The sequence below is a fragment of the Procambarus clarkii genome, chromosome 1 (genome assembly GCF_040958095.1).
Source record: "Procambarus clarkii isolate CNS0578487 chromosome 1, FALCON_Pclarkii_2.0, whole genome shotgun sequence".
Lineage (NCBI taxonomy): Eukaryota > Metazoa > Arthropoda > Malacostraca > Decapoda > Cambaridae > Procambarus > Procambarus clarkii.
This window is the reverse complement of record NC_091150.1, coordinates 34,887,986-34,907,187: the sequence shown is the minus strand read 5'-3', so window position 1 is coordinate 34,907,187 and position 19,202 is coordinate 34,887,986. Positions and strand designations below refer to the sequence as shown.

Here is a 19,202-nt window from a genome sequence, read left to right as displayed (position 1 = left end):
AATTAACACGTGATTAAAAATGTGACAGTGTCAGACCATGAGGAAAATTGAAACAGGAATTTCTTTAAGTACTTTCGTATATTAATACAGTACATCTTCAGAAGGAGTGATTTTATAGGTCAAGTATTAGACATAAATAGGCAGGAGAGAATGATGGAGTGAGGTGACGTACAATAACAAATGAATGGGAATCAGGTGGACACAAATATGAGTCGCACAAGATATGCTGAAGGCCTATTTTCAAATAGGCCTGAACCGATTATGTGTCTCTGTAACTCTTTACACCACCGCCCACGGGATGAGTATGGGGTGCATAATAAAGTTAGAAATTGAATTGAATTGCTTTCTCTTCATAAATATCTTAATTTACTGAACTAAATCCAATAAATAACTAAATTTATCCTAACCTAACTTAAATTTTTAACGCAAAATATAAGACCCAAAAATGAAACGTAAATTTGTTTGTCTTACATAAGGCAAGGAAGCCCTACTAAGTGACAACTGTAATAGATCCTTTATACGCTATATTTTATAAATATAGTATTATTATTATTACTTTTATAAATGTAAAACTCTCCGTATCTTTGAAATGCTACAATGATACTAATCCTGACCTCGTCACTATAGCGGTTAAGTTTTTCCTGAATTTACCTGTTTATTTATTTATTTAATTAGTTTATTATGTATCCCATAGAAATGGGATAGAAATGATTGATGAAACAGAAGTGGTAGAAATGCTTATAGAAGCACTCCATACCCATCCTGTGAATAATATAAGGTAGGGTGATGAACATAGGATTATATATCTGAGAGTACACCTACAGTTTTATAATTTGTATATATTTTTCATATGACAAATTAATTCAGGACTAAAGTAAACTCTCAATGTATACTCATCGAAATTTGGGGTACGGACACATCCCTGTAAATGTTTTTTCTTGACACAGCTCATTAGATGAGATGTCTCTCCAGTGTGAAGCATTCAGACCCACAACATCGTAGTAACGAGGTTGCATCGTTGGCAATGAGACCGCGTACTGTCCGCCCACAAACTGCTGGTGTTGCCTAGAGCAACCCTCACCGCTAAGAAGACCCGCTCATAATACGTAATATATCATTGACACCAAACACCCCGTATAGAAGTTGTATAAAAAGCCCTAATTAGCTTGCGTTTGTTTAAGGACTGGAGATAACGTCACATCGACTAAACATGGGGGGGACTTTGAACACTTACTCGTGACGAAGCAATGTTGGGACCAGGGGACCGATAGCATCCTTGCCAGGCAGTTCTGTGGTGGTTGCTGTGCTGGGTAGTCGCGCTGTTGTAATTGCCTGCCAGGAACGGGGAGGTGCTGAGGTGTAAGTTTAGTGCTGTGGAGAGGGAAGATACCAAGACGTGAGGCACCACAGTAAGTAGTACACGGCTACCATGATGTTGTCATGTTAATAATGAGTAATTGTTTGTGTCACGAGTCAGTGTATATGCCAACATTATTGTAGTTAGCTCCTTGTTAACGTGCATTGTTTTAGTGTATTGTGTACTCTGTAATCTTACTGTGAGTTGCAGTGGAAAAAGTTGAGGCAGATAACAGGCTCAGGAACAGAGCTGCGTAAATTGATAATAATTTAGTATTATTTGTGTATAATATACATTAAAGTGTATAATAGGAAATAAATCCCACTAGTTTTGTTATTTAATAGGACATCAACTTCGAGAATTATATATAGGTACTGTGGAATAGCATTCAGTGTATAAAGATAAAACATTTAGTGTAGGGAAGACATGTGATAGTGTGAAATGTTAGCGTTTCAAGAAATACACTGCTGCCTTCTGGCTTGGGAGGGGGGAGGGGGGTGTAACAGGTAAATTTACGAAACTACCTCACCGCATATAAGTTACTTAGCTTAGAGACTATACTAGTCTCTATCTGGGGGAGTATGGTGCTCTGGCGTCCCCCGCCGTCGATGACGGGGCTGTGAGGGGCTCCTGGTTGCTACCTGTGACCCTGTGCCTCCTGCTGTTGGCTCCCCACAGTGGGGAGTTGCCCCTGATGGTCAGGACATCGTCGTGTAATTGCAAAAAGATGTGCGCCGGGGGTCCTCGTTTCCTGTGCCCAGTGGTGGAGTTGATGCCGCGCCTGCATCCCCTGCGGTTCTGCTTCCTTCGTTGCCCTGATCTGGGGTGGCCTTGTCCCGGCTGCCGGGGTCGTGTCCCATGAAGGTCAGGTGTTGGGCTCTTATCGGGATGCCCGGATGCTTCCGATCCCGTGGTGCTCATCCACTATCTGGGTGTCGCGGGTTAAGGAGTTTGTTTATAGGGTGCCGGATCGGAGGTCTCAGCCATTGAACGGAATCTTGAGTTATCAAATAGGTCCCTTAAAAGTGTCAGTAGACGAGAATTCCTGGATGAATTTGAAGAAAGTAGAACAGTGCAAACTGGAACTAGCAGGTCCATCGTTCATCACAATGAAATGTGTAAAGTAAAACATGTGTATGGAGCAAGTAACAAAGTAAGTAGACTAACAGATGTTGTCACAGCTCGTATAAGACTTGGCTACAAGTATCTCTGGCAGTTCGGCTTGTATAGGGATCTAGATGAAGTAAAGTGTAAAGTGTGTGGACAAAGACAGGGACACACACTCGAACACTATATCTTGGATTGTAGTAAAATTGAGCCATTTAGAGATAAATCTAAGCTCACTGTATGACATGGCAACTATCTTATTACCATGGATAAAAATACCTGAAATCCTTGCACTGTATCCATATTTCGCTTCCAGTAGATAAACGACATATGAGATTAAGAAACAAGTAGTGTATTGTGAAGATTAATAATGAACAGTAGCTCCCCTATGACTAATATCTCCATTGGTCAAACTATTATGTATTAGCGATAAGACCTACCATTAATGTATAATGACTTACTGTAAATATATAGCTCTTGAAATACAGTTTCAAGAGCTATATTTCAGTTTACAGTTTCTCAGTAACTAGCTGACATTGTAACTATAAGGTGTGAATGATAGATGAAATTGTTTATGTAATAATCTAAGATGAGGTCTGATAAAGACCTTTTGTGCCCTCTGTAATGCTTTTCGCGCTACCGCTCACAGGATGAGTATGGGGTGCACAATAAACTAGCCGCCTCCGGCGACAACAACAAACAAAGCCATAGGCGCTGCCTGGTGGCCGGGTGTCCCCTGACACGTGGATGATTTGAGAAGCGTACTGCTTGCTCTTTCCGATATACAAGTTCCCGGAAAAATAATATTAGCTGTCTTGCGCGCATCGCTACACCATGGATCAGCTGACGCCATGAACTCGACGTCCAGCCCTACGGTGCGGCAAGTCTCCCTCTACCTTCCACCTCTGTTTAAGTCTCCGCTCCTCTATCTACGGCATGATGAATCGAGCACTTTTGACATTCTTATCCTCCTCACCGTCACCGCGTCTCCCAACATCTGTCCTGGTGCAGTCATCGGGAGGGTAAACCCTTCATGCACCTCCTGTACTGCACCTCTGCACCTCCTCTCAAGAAGAAGAAGAGATTTTTGTGTTAACAAACATAGGTACTAATAAATCAGGTTGATTATTGTTATTCTATGATTATTTATTATTTTATGACTGTTATTGATTAACATAGATCAGGTATTCTAAAGAATACCTGATTAACCAGTCTGTTATTCGTACATTAGGCTGCAACCAGCCGCATCCAACAGCCTGGTTGGCCAGACGACCAACCGGGAGGCCTGGTCGTGGACTGGGCTGTTGGTCCGTTGATCCCCGGAAACTACATAAGGTTGGTAGGTTTATACATTTCTACAGCAACCCTTGACGATATGAATGAAGGGTTACATAGTTTGCATGACTTATATATTCTAGGTTAAGGATGACCCAGCTAGCGAGTGGTCACACTGTGAAGGTGTTGGAGGGGGAGGAGCTGGAGCACCAGGAGCGTGACTTCCAAGGTTATACCAATGGCCTTATCCGCCTCAACCCCGGCAGGTGGATACTCTTGGCTGACTACACCAAATTTGCCGACAGCCTCTTCAAGTTCAAGGTGGGAAATTAAATAAGTCTTAATGGGGGGAGTGAAAAATGAGACCAATATATCTATAGACTACTTCTATTATTTTCTTTTTTGTACATTAAAATTAAGGAAAGGTTATTTTATCTTGTCTTAATTGATCTATTACATTTAAGTCATGGTAATTACTGCAATTTTATTATATTTGAACGTTCTTTTAGGCTTGTGTGTGGGGGTGATATTGTTTCTTCTAAATTAACAGAGATAAAAAATTTAAGTGACCTCGAGGGACTTGGTGAGAATTGTCCTGTCCTTGAGACATGTCCGAGGCGCTGTCTTGGTTATATTTCGTTGTTTCTTAAAGGGAATGGGTGCCGTTTTGTAACTGAATGAGTTTAATTATAAATAATATTAGTAATTTATCTCATTCAATAACAAAACAGCACCCATTCCTTTCTATGAAACAATGAAACATAGGCTGTTTATGAGCTCTTGTGGATGTAGGGGTTTTGTGAGTTTGAGAAAAGTAATGGGACACGGCTATTCAATCTATCTTGAATGGAGAGCGTGAGTTTCATGGGTCTAGAACACTGTCCTTGAGGTGGGTATCGTGTGTGCTACGCTGCCTGGAGGTAGAGAGACAGCCTCTCTACCAGGAGTAGAAAGACACCATCTTGGGATGGTTTTCGGGCCTTAGCGTCCCCGCGGCCCGGTCCTCGACCAGGCCTCATTTTTGTTACACACCCCCAGGAAGCAGCCCGTAGCAGCTGTCTAACTCCCAGGGACCTATTTACTGCTAGGTGAACAGGTGCATCAGAGTGAAAGAAACTATGCCCATATGTTTGCGCCTCCACCGGGGATCGAACCCGCAACGTTAGGACTACGAATCCCGAGCGCTGCCTACTCATCTGTCAGGCCCCTTGTTGGCTATACCTTGTACAAAAGTACAAATACACTAAATACCGGCCTGAAGGGGCCGGTATTTAGGGCCGACAACAAAAACACAAACAACGCAATACAGTACAGAAATACAATAGTACAAGACATGAGGGGAACGTTAACATGACATGCAATCATGCGTATAAATACAACAGACCGAGAACAGAACAGAACACAAATCACAAAAGTACACAATTACAAATACAGTACATAAAATACCGGCCAGAAGGGCCGGCAACAAAAACCCAACAAAAAGTAAAAACATGATGCAAAACAGTACATAAATAGCAGAACAATACACAGTACCTATACCCGCACCCAACAACGCAACCATCGCTACACAATACAAAACAATCCTACCGGCCCCGGAAACCACACACGATGAGGCACCGATACATAATGACAATAAAAATAAAGGAAACATAAAAATATGACACATAAACAAAAGGAAATGAACATCGGCAATACATGATAATAGGAACAAAAACAGGCATGGCCACACAAGCAGCCCAAAGGGCACACAAACACTCCTCAAATAAGCGCACACCAGAACTCACAGGAATCGGAAATACGGAACACGCAGGAACCGGGAACACAAACCGGGCCCCTCCCCCCACCACACACACATGCAACCGCACCCCACATCCACCCACACAAACGGACACAACCTCACAACACATAGCAAACAAAATAAATTACTGGAAAGGAGAACAAACCTCAATGGTAAGAGAATATTTCTTAGGGGGAACTCATACAGAGGCTATTTGTGTTTATAGGCCTCCCATATCAAATACTCCGTGTCAGTAGGGGAACGATTCCCCTGCTTCCGGGGGGCCTCATAAACTCAGGTGCCTGTTGCAAGACTCCTTCGGATCGAGTCGAGCATAAAGAGGTGTGAGGCTTCTTCCCAAAGATTGGCCTTTATGCAGGTACCCTGATAATCGACGCAGCACTATGAAGAGTTATCGGGTACAGTAATCTCAACTAGCAGGTGCGGTTGAGAAATTAGGCCAGGCACAGCCTGGTTAACTACACCACCAACGTGGAATTTGACGGTATAGGTAACCACCGCCCGTAACCGTAGTGGTTACGGTGGTAACCACTACGATGGTAAGAGAAAAATCTTTTAACACTTAAACGATTTGAAACAAAATTACAGTAACTGTCCTGCATAAAAAGAATTTGATGCCTTTGACCACTCGTCCCTTTAATTTTTGCTCTTCATTTGGCATCCTAAAGTACATCGAAGAATGTTTTAATTTAAGTGACACAGACGTTGAAGATATTCAAACGGATTTTGTGCCTTTTTTATAATTATTTATATTCACTCTATTGTAATTTTTCTTTAAAGTTTCGTGAGAGTGATGCGGTGGTGATGACGTGGGCAAAGTGTGGAACAACATGGATGCAGGAGATCATCTGGACCATGAGGAACAATCCTAACTTGGATCATCCCTTAGCCAGCCTGCCGCTCTTCGCTCGCTCTCCCTTCCTTGAGTAAGTAGCTGTTCTAGCCGAGGATGGGCATGGCTCTGGGTCATCCTCACTACTCATGACGTCCACCATTATAATGTTTTCTCTATACATTATTTCCATCATTGCAGCATCTTCACTACGCGGACCCTCGGTTTATTCTTCCAGAACCCGAATTTCGTCTGTCGCATCCTCGCACACTATCGCCAACATTTATTCACTCTGTATAAAAACCACATCCAATACTTGATTTCCATCTATGTGTATCCCTTATGACTAAGACAAACCATTCTCTGAGAACCCCAGACCCCCATTTTTTGGGGGGGCGGGGGTTCACTCCGATCACAGGATGACTTGTGGGGTGCACAATAAACTAGCCGCTACAATCAAAGATGGCTGGAAACTAATAACCCAGCCCACATGATAGTCTGGTTGTGTGAGGAGATTATATGCTCCTTGATGGAGCCCTGTTGTTTGATCATTGTTAATTGCCTAGAAAGAGAGTTGTTGTCTTGCCTATACACTGAGATCTTTGGGGCTGATAGTCCCCAAGTGGGCATGTGAAGGTAGATGCCTTCACATGCCCACTTGGGGACTGGCTCCATCAAGGATCATATAATCTCCAGACCATCAGAACCAGGCCATCATCAGAGAAATCTTAACAAGCAACACAGAAATTATTGATAGATACAGCGACAGCGGGAGACTCGACATCAGCGGGGCCCTACACATCAGAAAGTCAACACCAGCAATCAACAGCCAATTAACACATAATTACATTCTACCCACTTTAAGACCCCAAACCAACACAGAAGCAAGAAGAGAAAATACTTAATAGTTCGTGTTCTGACTATGTAAAATTATCTTTACCCCATGATTACCCATTGGTTTGTTTTATCACCTCACCCAAAAAATTTGTCATATCACCTCTCCTAAAAACAAATATAAGCATGAAACGGAATACATAAAAATTTGTCTTTGAAAATGTGAGAAGTCTCTTACGAAATGCTTATAGGCATCAGACCATAAATAAAAATGTGAAAATGAACTTTGGAGAGTTAATTTTTCAATTACCCTCGACAGTGAAGAAAAAGTAACAAATATTGAGAAGACTCGTGTTAGAATTATTAATCTTACCCTTTCGGCCATATTCAACAACATATGTTTACAAGAAAGACTGCTTCCAATATATATATATATATATATATATATATATATATATATATATATATATATATATATATATATATATATATATATATATATATCTTATATATATATATATATCTTATATATATATATATATCTTATATATATATATATTATATATATATATATATATATATATATATATATATATATATATATATATATATATATATATATATATATTTTTTTTTTTATACTCGACGATCGATAATGGAAATAACATCACCTTTCTGAGAATAAGATTGTACTGTACTCATTTCAATACAAGATTGTAAGATTTTCCCCCCTGTAGGTTATTGCTAAGTCAATCTCCATTTTACTTTTTTGACTTGTGATGCATATTAAAATATTTCTCATATGATAAGAGAGAGATCAACATAACATCTCCAAGTGAATTTTAATCATCCCATTACGTTATTTCTATGTTCATATTGATGTGATTTTTAGCTAAGAGTCTTTCCACATTATAATGTGTATACACATAGTTCAACTATATATGTTTCCTCAGCCCATCCTTTCTATAGGGGGGTAGAAATAGCCTAAGCTACTCTATCCCTTTGAGATGTATTTATTGCTTATCTCAATAAACATACTTGAACTTGAACTTGAATCCTTTCTATGAAAAACAGCACCCTTCCAAGATTTTTAGTCTTAATGGCTTGGTGCTTTCCCCTGATAATTCCCTCCCTCCCACATATCAGATGATGTTTTTTTTTTTTTTTAGGGAAGTATTTCATTTACGTATGGTAAAATCAACACTTTGAGTTAACAATTCTCAACTAATCTATGCTAATTTCCAATCCTCTCAATGACAAACTTTCATAAAGTTTTTTTTCTTCAAAGAACCCATGTTCCTGCATAACACTGTAATAATTTCACTAATAAGTGCATAATTTTATTACACTCAAACTAACCTCTCCTAGACAAAGCAATGTTTCGACCAAGTGTTAATCATGCATTTTTTTCTTCTTCTTCTTACTCATCCACACCAGAGTACTTCACCTATTTGAGGTTAGTCATAAAACTTGTGTAAATATTTGAAGACTAATATCACTTAACGTTTTCTATGCTTTGCAGCTGTACTGCATTATCTCTCACTGCATTGCATCATTTTTACTGCAATATGTACGTTCATAGACGGTTATGCCTCTAGAGATCTGCAACATTGAAACCCAGAAAAAATAATAAATTGGGCTGGGACTCAAAGGCACTGAACTCTTTCCGGCCCAATTTATTGTTATTGTTTGGGTTTCAGAGTTGCATTGTTGCAACTCGCATTTAGCATTTTTTTCTATTAACACATTTAGGTACATCTGCATTTGTGCAGCTACCCTACACTATATGAAGGGGACAACAGTGTGTCAAAAAGCTAGTTAAGTGATGCTAAAATTTCCATAACACTGGATGGTTAGTCATACAAAGGCATGTGAACAGTAGTTTGCACTGGCAAACTCGGAGTGCGTTATGAGGATATCATGAACACAAGGTAGCAAGGTGAATAAGGTAGCAGTGGTACTAAAAGTCTCCATCTCGCAGGATGATTTGTCATACAGGTCATATGTTTAGAAGCCTTCACTGGCAAATTTTGGGAGAAAATGAGGAAATCCTCAAGAATACGAGAGTGAATAAAGTAATTGCAAAGCTCCAGGTATCTCATGCCAACTGGTCTGAAAGGTCTAATAACTGGGCATGCAGTGATATAGTGTGGGAAATCATGCTGGAGTTCCTGCTCACAGAGTTTGCAACTGGAGTGCTCAGGATTGGGAGATCCGTCACCTGTAGCCACCTGCCATAGGTAACGGTAACCCAACCTGATCCTTGCAACCACTGTGTAGCACAGTCTGGTAGACGTTTTGTGGTGTCCATAGATATATTTATATTTACATTATGCAATGAAGCCTACGGATTTCACATGCCACGTCAAAATGCCCCACACGGTTCTAGTCTCTTTTGATGCTACTCATGCAAGGTCTCTGATTTTTCAATAATGAAGGCATTTGCCAATTTTCTAACCATGTGTATAATTCACGTAGATAGTTTTACAAGTATCATATCGTTTCCCACTTCATCAATGAATTGTCTTCATACTTGAGGATACGAGTTGTAACTCTTATCCGTGTCGTTGACGTGTGTTATAAAGAGGATTGTCCCTAAAAGTGAAACATGTGTATCTAGCCCCAAATCAACTTTCTTAGTACTGCATTATTAGTTGCCTTATTTCAAACTAAATTTACTTTATACCTATAATTTTATTAAATTTGCTTCCAGTTTCGATATGGTGATGCTCTCAAAGAACGTTCCACCGATAGATGATGGCAATCCTTTGTTAAAAGCATTTAAAGTAAAGTGTCCTGGCAAGGACCCCAAGGATGGAATAATGTTACAACTGGCGGAGGCGATACCTGATCCACGGACCATCAAGACCCACCTGCCCTTATCTCTCCTCACTCCGGATCTTCTGGACACTGCTAAGGTCAGGCCAGGGACGCTGCACCAGGATTCAGCAAACACTTTCTTTCCATTAAAGAGACCTGTACATTTTGCCTCTATCCTGGTGGCTTAGTTTATATATTAAACGGTTTGAGCTCCGAAGTGTTAAGAGGTTGTCCATAGTACAAGTAATCTTGATTTGAGTGTTGCATTTCACAATAAATTCCCATAGTCACAACAAATTTGCATAGTTTCATAACTCGCAATTGAATAAGTAAATGATTGATGAATCAGAGCCTTGGTGTCTACGCGTGTTCTGTAGTTCTTACTGGTTGTAGACTCGACTAATTGTACTCGCCAAATTTAGGAGTTAAATAAGTTTGTGGGAAACCATGACAAACTGTTCTTTTTTAAATGCATTAGAAATTGTGATTATATAAAGAAATCTTAATAATTGAAACTGCGAGTACAAAAGAAAGAGTTGCTGCCCATCTGAATGGTAATATATTGTTTTTCATTCTGTAATGAACAGAAATTTGACTGGTATCGGTAATGCTTGGTGTTGACGTAGGCGATGCCTTCGGTGGGTTCTGGTAATGGTGTGCGTAGTATTGACAGTTCAGTAAATTTTCGATCACAACTTGATATACATTGCCAAATGTTCCTTGGGCAGGGTTAAACTGTTGTACTACATACAGTGTAGTGGGGTTATTACGTACTTGCCCCACGTCTCTCGAGCGATTTGGTCTGGGTTAGATTTCTGGTCATGGAGGGTTATCTTGTCCCCAATCCTTAACTAGTCGCCTCTGTTCACTCAGCAGTAACTGGGTACCTGGTTGTAAACAGATTGACGGGTCATGTTCCAGGGTAATATATTGGCTAAGGTTTACCATGAGTTATAGGAAGGGAAAGCTCTCATTCTGATAACAGGGGGTCGGATGTCGTCAGTTCCTGTACCCACCCGAGTTACAAAAATATATTGGTACCCAGCATGTGTACATGGGAGTCTGTCCGGCACGTGCAGGTGGTGTACGTGGCGAGGTCTCCCAAGGACGTGGTCGTATCCTTCCATCACCACTCTCGTCTCATCCGCGCTCACGGCTACACTGGCTCCCTTGACCAATTCGTCCAGTATTTCGTGGACGACAACTGTGAGTATCTTTGAGTTTCCTGCATCAGAAATGTAGAAGTATATAATTGTGCATTGATTCTCATTTGTTTTATTTAAATATTTTTAGCACTGATAATTGTCAGTCGCCCTCAGGTGTCGGAATACTTTCAGTTACTAGATTAGCGTAATGTGACGTCTTTGTTTTAGTTATTCAAGTTCGGATTTATTAAATTCTTCTAGGTTATCCTACATAAGACATACATTGCCCTTAACTTACTGTTACAGCCACAATGGGACGCAACCGGGTTCTTTCCTGGTGGTACGAAAGTTCTGGTATCCGGCCCCAAGTTAGTAGTAGCTTTCAAGGGGTGAGCTCAGTAATGCAAGTAAAACAAAAGGGGAGGTATATTAAATACACCAGGTCATCACTTTATCCATATATAATTATTTTTCCTATCACCATATATATATAAAACTCTTAAACAGAAGTATTACTACGCTATATGTACATCAACGTCTCTCTCAGAAGACGCTAAACACTAGGCGAAGCTCATTCGATGCAGTCTTGTACCGTGTTTCCTCATCCGTGGTACTACCCTCAGCAGGTACCAGGAAACAACACAACCCGTTCTCGCACTTGCTTTCTGTCAATATTGGCTTATTTAATAAGTGCGTATGCGACATTAATTGACTGTGAATATTTTAGTTTACCTTGAAAAGCTTCATAGAAAACACCGACCTCACCTAACTTTCTTAGTATGTTAAGATAAGCATCATATTGCCTCATATTTACAATTATTACTTAATCTATCAACGGTATAGGTTAAGTAATAATTGTAATTAAGAAGCAATAAGATGCTTATCTTAACATACTAAGACGGTTAGATGAGGTCGGTGTTGTCTATGAAGCTTTTCAAGGTAAACTATTCACAATTAGTATGTCACATATGCACTTATTAAATAAGCCAATATTGACAGAAAGCAAGTGCAGGAACGGGTTGAACAACAATGAGTCTACCCTGGTCACGGGCCAGCCAAACCACAATTCCGCTAAGTGCCTCTTCGTGACGGCCCACAATCACAGTCCAGCCTGTTGCTGGCAGGTACCAATCAGCCTCGCTGTTGGGCCACTTCACTTGCAGATAACAGGGTAGCGAACCCTAGGCAGGAGCGTCATGCAACTCGCTGGTTACTCTCCTCCTCAGCACCTTAGTCAGTTGTCTCTTCTACCAGCCAGCCCCGGGTATGGCGAATCCCGTCACTGCCACTCCACAGGCAGACAGTAGAACACTTCACAGTCCTCTTCCGGCGGTGGCTCACTGCTTCCTTAAAGCAGACTGGTGTAGAATCCTTGTATCACAGCAGCCCTACGTCCACTCTGTGAATACAAACACGTCATCAGTACACTGGGACACTACAAGGGACCACTAGGAAACATCACTTACTGGCTTAGACACAAACTTACACCTTTTTGCTCAATTGATGGTGCTGATTGTCTAAGCGTCACCTCACCAGAGGTCAGCACCAGCTAACTCACAAGCCGACTAGGACAGGAATCTAGCGTCTCTTGCCGGTATATTCCTGTCGCCCCTAGATGGCGTCGTCCATGTTGTGGGGGGTTTCGAAAGCGGACTCACAGATGGCGTTGACGTCACTGCTACGTGCTCTGGCGATGAACTTGGGTTCGTAACACTTACACAACACATCATCAATACAAGAAACAAGATTACTTTACAGGGAATAACGGAACCTAGCTAATCACATTACAGTCCCAAGTATCGGGAAGTAGGATCAAAACCTGCACAATGCATTTTTTCAACCTGCAATTTTTACAATGTTTCATAATCTCTGCATTGTATTTTTGTAATAACCTCATTATCGGCTTTTAATGTTTTTCCCTATAAAAATTATTAAATTAGATTCCTGATCATATATTACTGAATGTAGATTATAATTTATTAAACGTTAATAAGGTGCTAAATATATCTACACAAAATTGGGAACGAAACTATAAATACAAATGGGATAAGTTTAGGATTAGGAAAAGACTTGAGTAAATATTGGTTTGGGAATATGGTTGTAAGTACCGTATATCGAAAAATTCCTGAGTAATAGGTGTTAGATCACAGGATGTTATAAATAGAAGGTCCGACATGCATCATGAGTTCAGTTACTTATAAACAATAGCTGCCTCGCATGTATCTAAAGACCTGCTGTAATTTTCTTTGTTTTTATGATGTTGGCAGTGTTGATCGGGCCGTACTGGCTCCACATGAAGGAAGCCTGGGAGAAGCGCGACCATCCTAACATGCACTTCGTATTTTTTGAGGATGTCAAGACCAATACAATGTTGGAACTTCATAAGCTCAACAAGTTCTTAGACACCAACCTGACGGAGGAGCAGCTGCAGAAGGTTAGTTCGGAGTTTCCGGCAGTAGATAAACCCATCCGAGTATAGGTGCAAGTTAAATTAATTTCGGAAAACTAAGAGGCAATAGATATACTATATTTTTATCTGAACTTAAATTGTATATATAATATACTTAGTTTTATTAATTGTTTGTTATTAGTGGTTTAATGCACTAATTAATTTTAATTCTGCTGCCTTTACTATATTTAATTGAATGTTAATAAATAATGCCCTAGGAGCTAGTAATGGGTCGCGACCTTGGACTTGAAAAACTATTTTAGAAAACAGTCACTAGTTTGGGAATAAAGAGTAATAGCAAAATCAAATAAAAATATAATAAAGTGGCAGCCTAATGTAGACTCGTGTCCTACAATCTCATAAAATGAGAAATGTTCGTACTATGCAAATACATCACATTAGGATAGGTGAAAAATTGGGGGAGGGGTGGACCCATCAGATGTTCTGATCAAAGGCATAATGTCCTTTACCGTCCTGAATGTTCTGGTACTCGTAAGTTAAACGTGATGTTGAATTCTTGTATCGGAACTGTTATCGTACAGCTCTACATTTCCAGGAGGTAGATCCTTAAGAAATATCATAAACGTATAAACTATTTTTGAAATCCAATTGCCGACCATTGTCCAAGGCTGACTCATGCACCCGACCTATTTTGTGGCAGTGGGAAATATTTATTACTGTAAGTTCTAATATGAAATAATAAACCTTTTATGAAAGAAAATGTGTTCAGGTTTAATTAATAAATTAAAACCCAATTTATAAATGCATATAGACAGTTAGCTACTGAGTTGGGTTATAATATAGTAGTAGATACCTTTGCAAGAATGAAACCTAGATATTCTTGTGCTGCTCCCAGATTTTGCTAGGGAGGGGGAGGCTAATAGATCAGCCTTATGTTTCATGTTCTCGCCTGATTCCATAATGTTTCATACAATATAGGGTAGCAGCACATTGATGAGTATATCTAAGCTTGTTAATAACAAAAAAAAGGAACTATTAGTTGCTTTATACATTTTTTTATATGGCGCTTTCTGTTTTAACGTTTAAAATGCGCAATAATATAACACGCTTTAATTGTTTTGAACTTAAATACAGAGTAACAATTATGTATTCTTTAAAACGGTATTTTCTTTATTTTAATTATAAATACACAATAAAAATGAATAATAAATTAGAAATTTTGTACGTGTCCTGGCGTCTTTTACCTCAAGTGAAGGCTCGCTTCCCCTCACTTTCGTACCAGGCTATGCTCCTGACCTCAGTTTGCATGGTGGCATGATGCTCTCACTGTGGCAAAGCTGTGTAGTAGCCCCTTCTCTTCCCTACGGTATAAATGCTGAACCATTTATGTGGCAGTATTCCAATTAGAAATTACTTTGAGGTTAGATGGTGTAATATACCACAATAAGACAATATTAGGCTGATGGAAGGTTCATTAAGCAAGAGTAACATTCCTCGCAGGTGGCGCATTACACCAGCTTCAGCGAGATGAAATCTCGGGAGGAGAAGAACTTTGTGTCTGGATCTACTGTCAACAAGCTGGTGCTGTCTGGCGAAGGCGGCTTTTTCAGGAAAGGTTAGCACATGTATTATTATTCTTAAGATCTTCAGTAACTTTACCATTTTATTAAGTGATGTTCTAGAGTAGATACTGTTTGTTCTCGTGACTGGCCTAAGTCAATACATGAGTGTCCAGTGGTGCGGGAGATATCAGCAAGAACTACAACAATTAATCGATCATCAGCATGCTCACTTTTTTTCTCTCGGTTCCGTTATTTTGCTACTAATGACTTGATGAAGGTTTTTCCTCCGATGACTGCACGAGTGGTGATGTTGAAAGATGCGGCACTCAATGGTTACCGTTACCTGTGGCAGGTGGCTACAGGTGACGGATCTCCCAATCCTGAGCACTCCAGGTGCAAACTCAGTGAGCAGGAACTGCTGCATGATCTCCCACACTACATCACTGAATGCCCAGTTATTAGACCTTTCAGACCAGTTGGCATGAGGTACCTGGAGCTTTGCAATTACTTTATTCACTCTCGTATTTTTGAAGATGTCCTCATAGTGTACCCAAAATTTGCCAGTGCAGGCTACTAAACATATGGCCCTGTATGACTAACCATCCTGCGAGATGGAGACTTTTATTATCACTGCCAGCTTATTCACTCTTGTGCTCATGATATCCTCATAACAAACCAAGTCTGTCAGTGCAGACTACATACCACATGCCTCTATATGACTAACCATCCTGTGTGATGGAGATTTTTTAGCATCACGTAGCTAGCTTTTTGACACACTGTACACACATAGTTTATATAGTCTTCATATAGTCTAGGGTAGCTGCTCCAATGCAGATGTACCTAATGTATTAAAAAAACAAAAGGCACTCGGTGGAGTATCAATGTTCATAATGTGGTATTGGATGTTATCGATGCCTGCTATTTGTGTGCGGATAATCAGAATAAACATGAGTGGAATTGGACTCAGGATGGCAAAGATGAGAAGTTGTGTTAATGGTGGTATCAAAGTTTTCCTATTTTATGAAAAGTGTATGGTTTAGTCAAGAGATTGAGATAGAGTCAAAGTATATTTGGGAGTTAGTCGCAATTCAGATCGGTTAGGGGTAGATTATGGTAGGGTAAGTTGAAGTACATTAAGTAACATAAGTTAATGTGTATGGTATCGTGAATGTTTGTATGAGACGCTGCGTGTACCTCCAACCGTCGCCATGTGGGAACGCAGCATAAGTGATTGTAGTGAGGCGAGATTGAAGGAATGTGTTATTATGCTTGGCACTGGAAATATAATAATTTCAACCCATCCTCCTGTTTAAATAGTACATATTGTGACGATCGTCAATAGTCACGAATTCGTATGTACTTTCTTTTAGATAGTAGTACTGACTAGTAAGGAATTCTTTTAAAATAAATGAAGCTGAAGAACAAACTTAAATATTCCTAATCCTAGTATAGCACACATATGCACTATACTAGGCCTCGTGTATTAAGAAATCGTGTATTAAGCCTAGGGAGGTTAGGCTTGGTTTGTCAAAGCAACAAAAGTAAAATATAGATTTCCGATTTCTCCAACACAGTAGTTCAGATTTCTACTTTTTAATTTCGTTGTACGTCGGTATATATACTATGGACCTCATTGTTACTATAAGTACTACCAAAACAGGAGGATGGGCAGAATTATTTGCAAATGAATGGGGGAAATTAATATTTTCTCACAATAAAGGAATGTAATGAATTCTGAACTAATTTTATAGAGTTCGTGTAACCAAGCCATAAATTAGATTGGTTGATTACACGTGATAACTGTTACAAAGTAGAATATTTATAAAATCTTTTCTCTTAGATTTATAAATATAAAGACCATGACCAAACCGCACACCAGAGAATGAAGAAACAACGTTTAGGTCCATCATGGACCATTATAAAGTTCATTTATTTCATGGTCTTGAGTATTGCAGAATCTTTGAATGTATTTAGCTTTGTCTCATACCCCACGACAGTGTAAATTTTGTTTTTAGACCTTTGCTCTAATTCTTCTTGGAAAATGCGAGGTCGTTCGTATGGTCGTTGATCACAATGAGGTTTTAGCTTTGAACGCAAAATTAGTAGACTTCTAGTAACTAAAACTTTATTCATTTTTTACGTTATTTAATAATTTACGTTGTTATTTTAATAATTTTATATCTGAACTATTGTTAACAATCACAAGGGTTCAAAATAATTATTATTTTCAAAAACTTATTTGTTATAGAGAAATTCGTGTTAATAATTGTCAGTTTGATTACAACATTGATTTAGTAACCAACTCGTAAAGTTGGTTTTAAACTCTTAGAGTAAGTGATTTTATATATCGTTACCTTGTACATAAAAATACTTAAACTTCGTATGCATCAGGTGTGGTTGGAGATGGCCAGAAGCGTCTCAGTCCGGAACAGCAAGCAAAAGTTGACCAGTGGACCAAGAAGCACACACAAGACTTCGGCGCTTCTTTCAAATACTCATCATGAAGGGAATATGTAGCTCACTGGCGGAGTAATATGTGTTAACCGCATTATAGTCTGAGTCACTACCAGAATATTCAGAGTGCAAACTCTGTGACAAACCTTTAATGTATTTACTAGAACACTATATTGTTGAATGTGAAACCGTAAAAGATTTAAAACCTCCTGACCTATTGTACCACCAACTGTGTAACTATTTCATTGAATCTGGTGTACTGGACGACATCCTAACAATTTATCCAAAATTTGCTTGTCCATTTTAAAAATGAAAAACACTTATTTATATTATTTTTAAGCTGCGTCTCTTATAAACCCATCCCTGCCCTTGTGTGGCAGTGCACAATAGAAAGATGATTTTACATATTCATACAATAAAACAATGATTCTAACCATGATATATATGTGCTTCAGCCTACAGTTTAGACCTATTTTCTTGTGTATGACCCTCTGTCATGTGTGACAGTGAATACCAGCATTATCCTCTCTTTAATTAGACTTAATTGAAGTCCTCAGATTAGGCAAAATTGTAATTAAATTTTGTCAATAAAGATGTTAATAATAATAAGTATAAGTTTTGTTTTGGTGCTAGGCTAGACTCGCCACTGAGGCTTATCCTTGTAGTATACCCATTTTATAAAAGAAGCCACCCTGTAGAATGTAAAATTGTTTTAAGTTCTCTTTCAGCAATCATTTAATTATGTTTTATATTTTATGAATTCTTCATGATTAAAGTACAGCTTTAACAGAATTCTTGTAATTTATATCCTTTTGAGAGTTAAAAATGCAACATTATTAACTTCGCACAAACCAGGGGGAATTGTGTAAAACTCTGGTTTGTGTCTCGGAGAGGCTGCAGGATCCAAGTAAGTTCAGTATAACTTCTGGTTTCAATTCTTTTGACCATGTCAAAAGAATTGAAACTCGATCGATTAAGGCAGCGTCCGGGATGCTCTCGGACGTAGATTCGAATCCTCGTCACAGCCCTTGTGGATTTGTTCATTTGATGCATCATATTATTGTGATTTCTGTGTGTAATAAATACATTTGTCTTATATAAGGCAGGGAAGCCCTACTAAGTGACCACTGTAATAGATCGAAGTGGTAGAAATGGTTATAGAAGCACTCCATACCCATCCTGTGAATACTATAAGGTAGGGTGAGGAACATAGGATTATATATCTCAGAGTACACCTTCAGTTTTATAATTTGTATATATTTTTCATATGACAAATTAATTTAGAACTAAAGTAAACCCTCAATGTATACTCATCGAGATTTGGGGTACGGACACATCCCTGTAAATGGTCTTTTTTTTTTTTTTTTGACACGGCGCATTAGATGAGATGTTTCTCCAGTGCGAAGCATTCAGACCAACAACATCGTAGTAACGAGGTTGCATTTTTGGCGATGAGACCGCGTATGATCCGCCCACAAACTGCTGGTGTTTGTGGGCGGACAGGCCGGCTCTAGGGTTGCCTAGAGCAACCCTCACCGCTAAGAAGACCCGCTCATAATACGTAATACATCATTGACACCAAACGCCGCGCACAGAGGTTGTATAAAA

General features: G+C 39.3%; 1 protein-coding gene across 2 annotated transcripts; it reads left to right on the top strand.

Moving 5' to 3' along the window:
- The first annotated feature begins 1,252 nt into the window (after nt 1-1,252).
- Nucleotides 1,253-18,386, top strand: LOC138367375 (sulfotransferase 1A1-like). 2 transcript variants are annotated; one of them, XM_069328974.1, is made up of 8 exons: nt 1,253-1,409; nt 3,883-4,060; nt 6,318-6,463; nt 9,917-10,121; nt 11,103-11,229; nt 13,436-13,602; nt 15,079-15,193; nt 17,532-18,386. In XM_069328974.1, exons 2-8 carry the CDS (start codon nt 3,890-3,892, stop codon nt 17,642-17,644), a joined length of 1,044 nt encoding a protein of 347 aa, XP_069185075.1. In that variant the 5' UTR covers nt 1,253-1,409; nt 3,883-3,889; the 3' UTR covers nt 17,645-18,386. The 2 variants fall into 2 exon arrangements, with proteins under 2 accessions (XP_069185075.1, XP_069185036.1); XM_069328935.1 differs by lacking the exon at nt 1,253-1,409 and adding an exon at nt 2,330-2,510.
- The last annotated feature ends 816 nt before the right edge of the window (nt 18,387-19,202 follow it).

Bases quoted from the DNA above. Each gene is read 5' to 3' on its own strand.
- LOC138367375 (XM_069328935.1), top strand. From the start codon at position 2,488: ATGTGTATGGAGCAAGTAACAAA. The intron at 2,511-3,882 runs GTAAGTAGACTA...TATATATTCTAG, and splicing joins TGTATGGAGCAAGTAACAAA to GTTAAGGATGACCCAGCTAG. The intron at 13,603-15,078 runs GTTAGTTCGGAG...CATTCCTCGCAG, and splicing joins CGGAGGAGCAGCTGCAGAAG to GTGGCGCATTACACCAGCTT.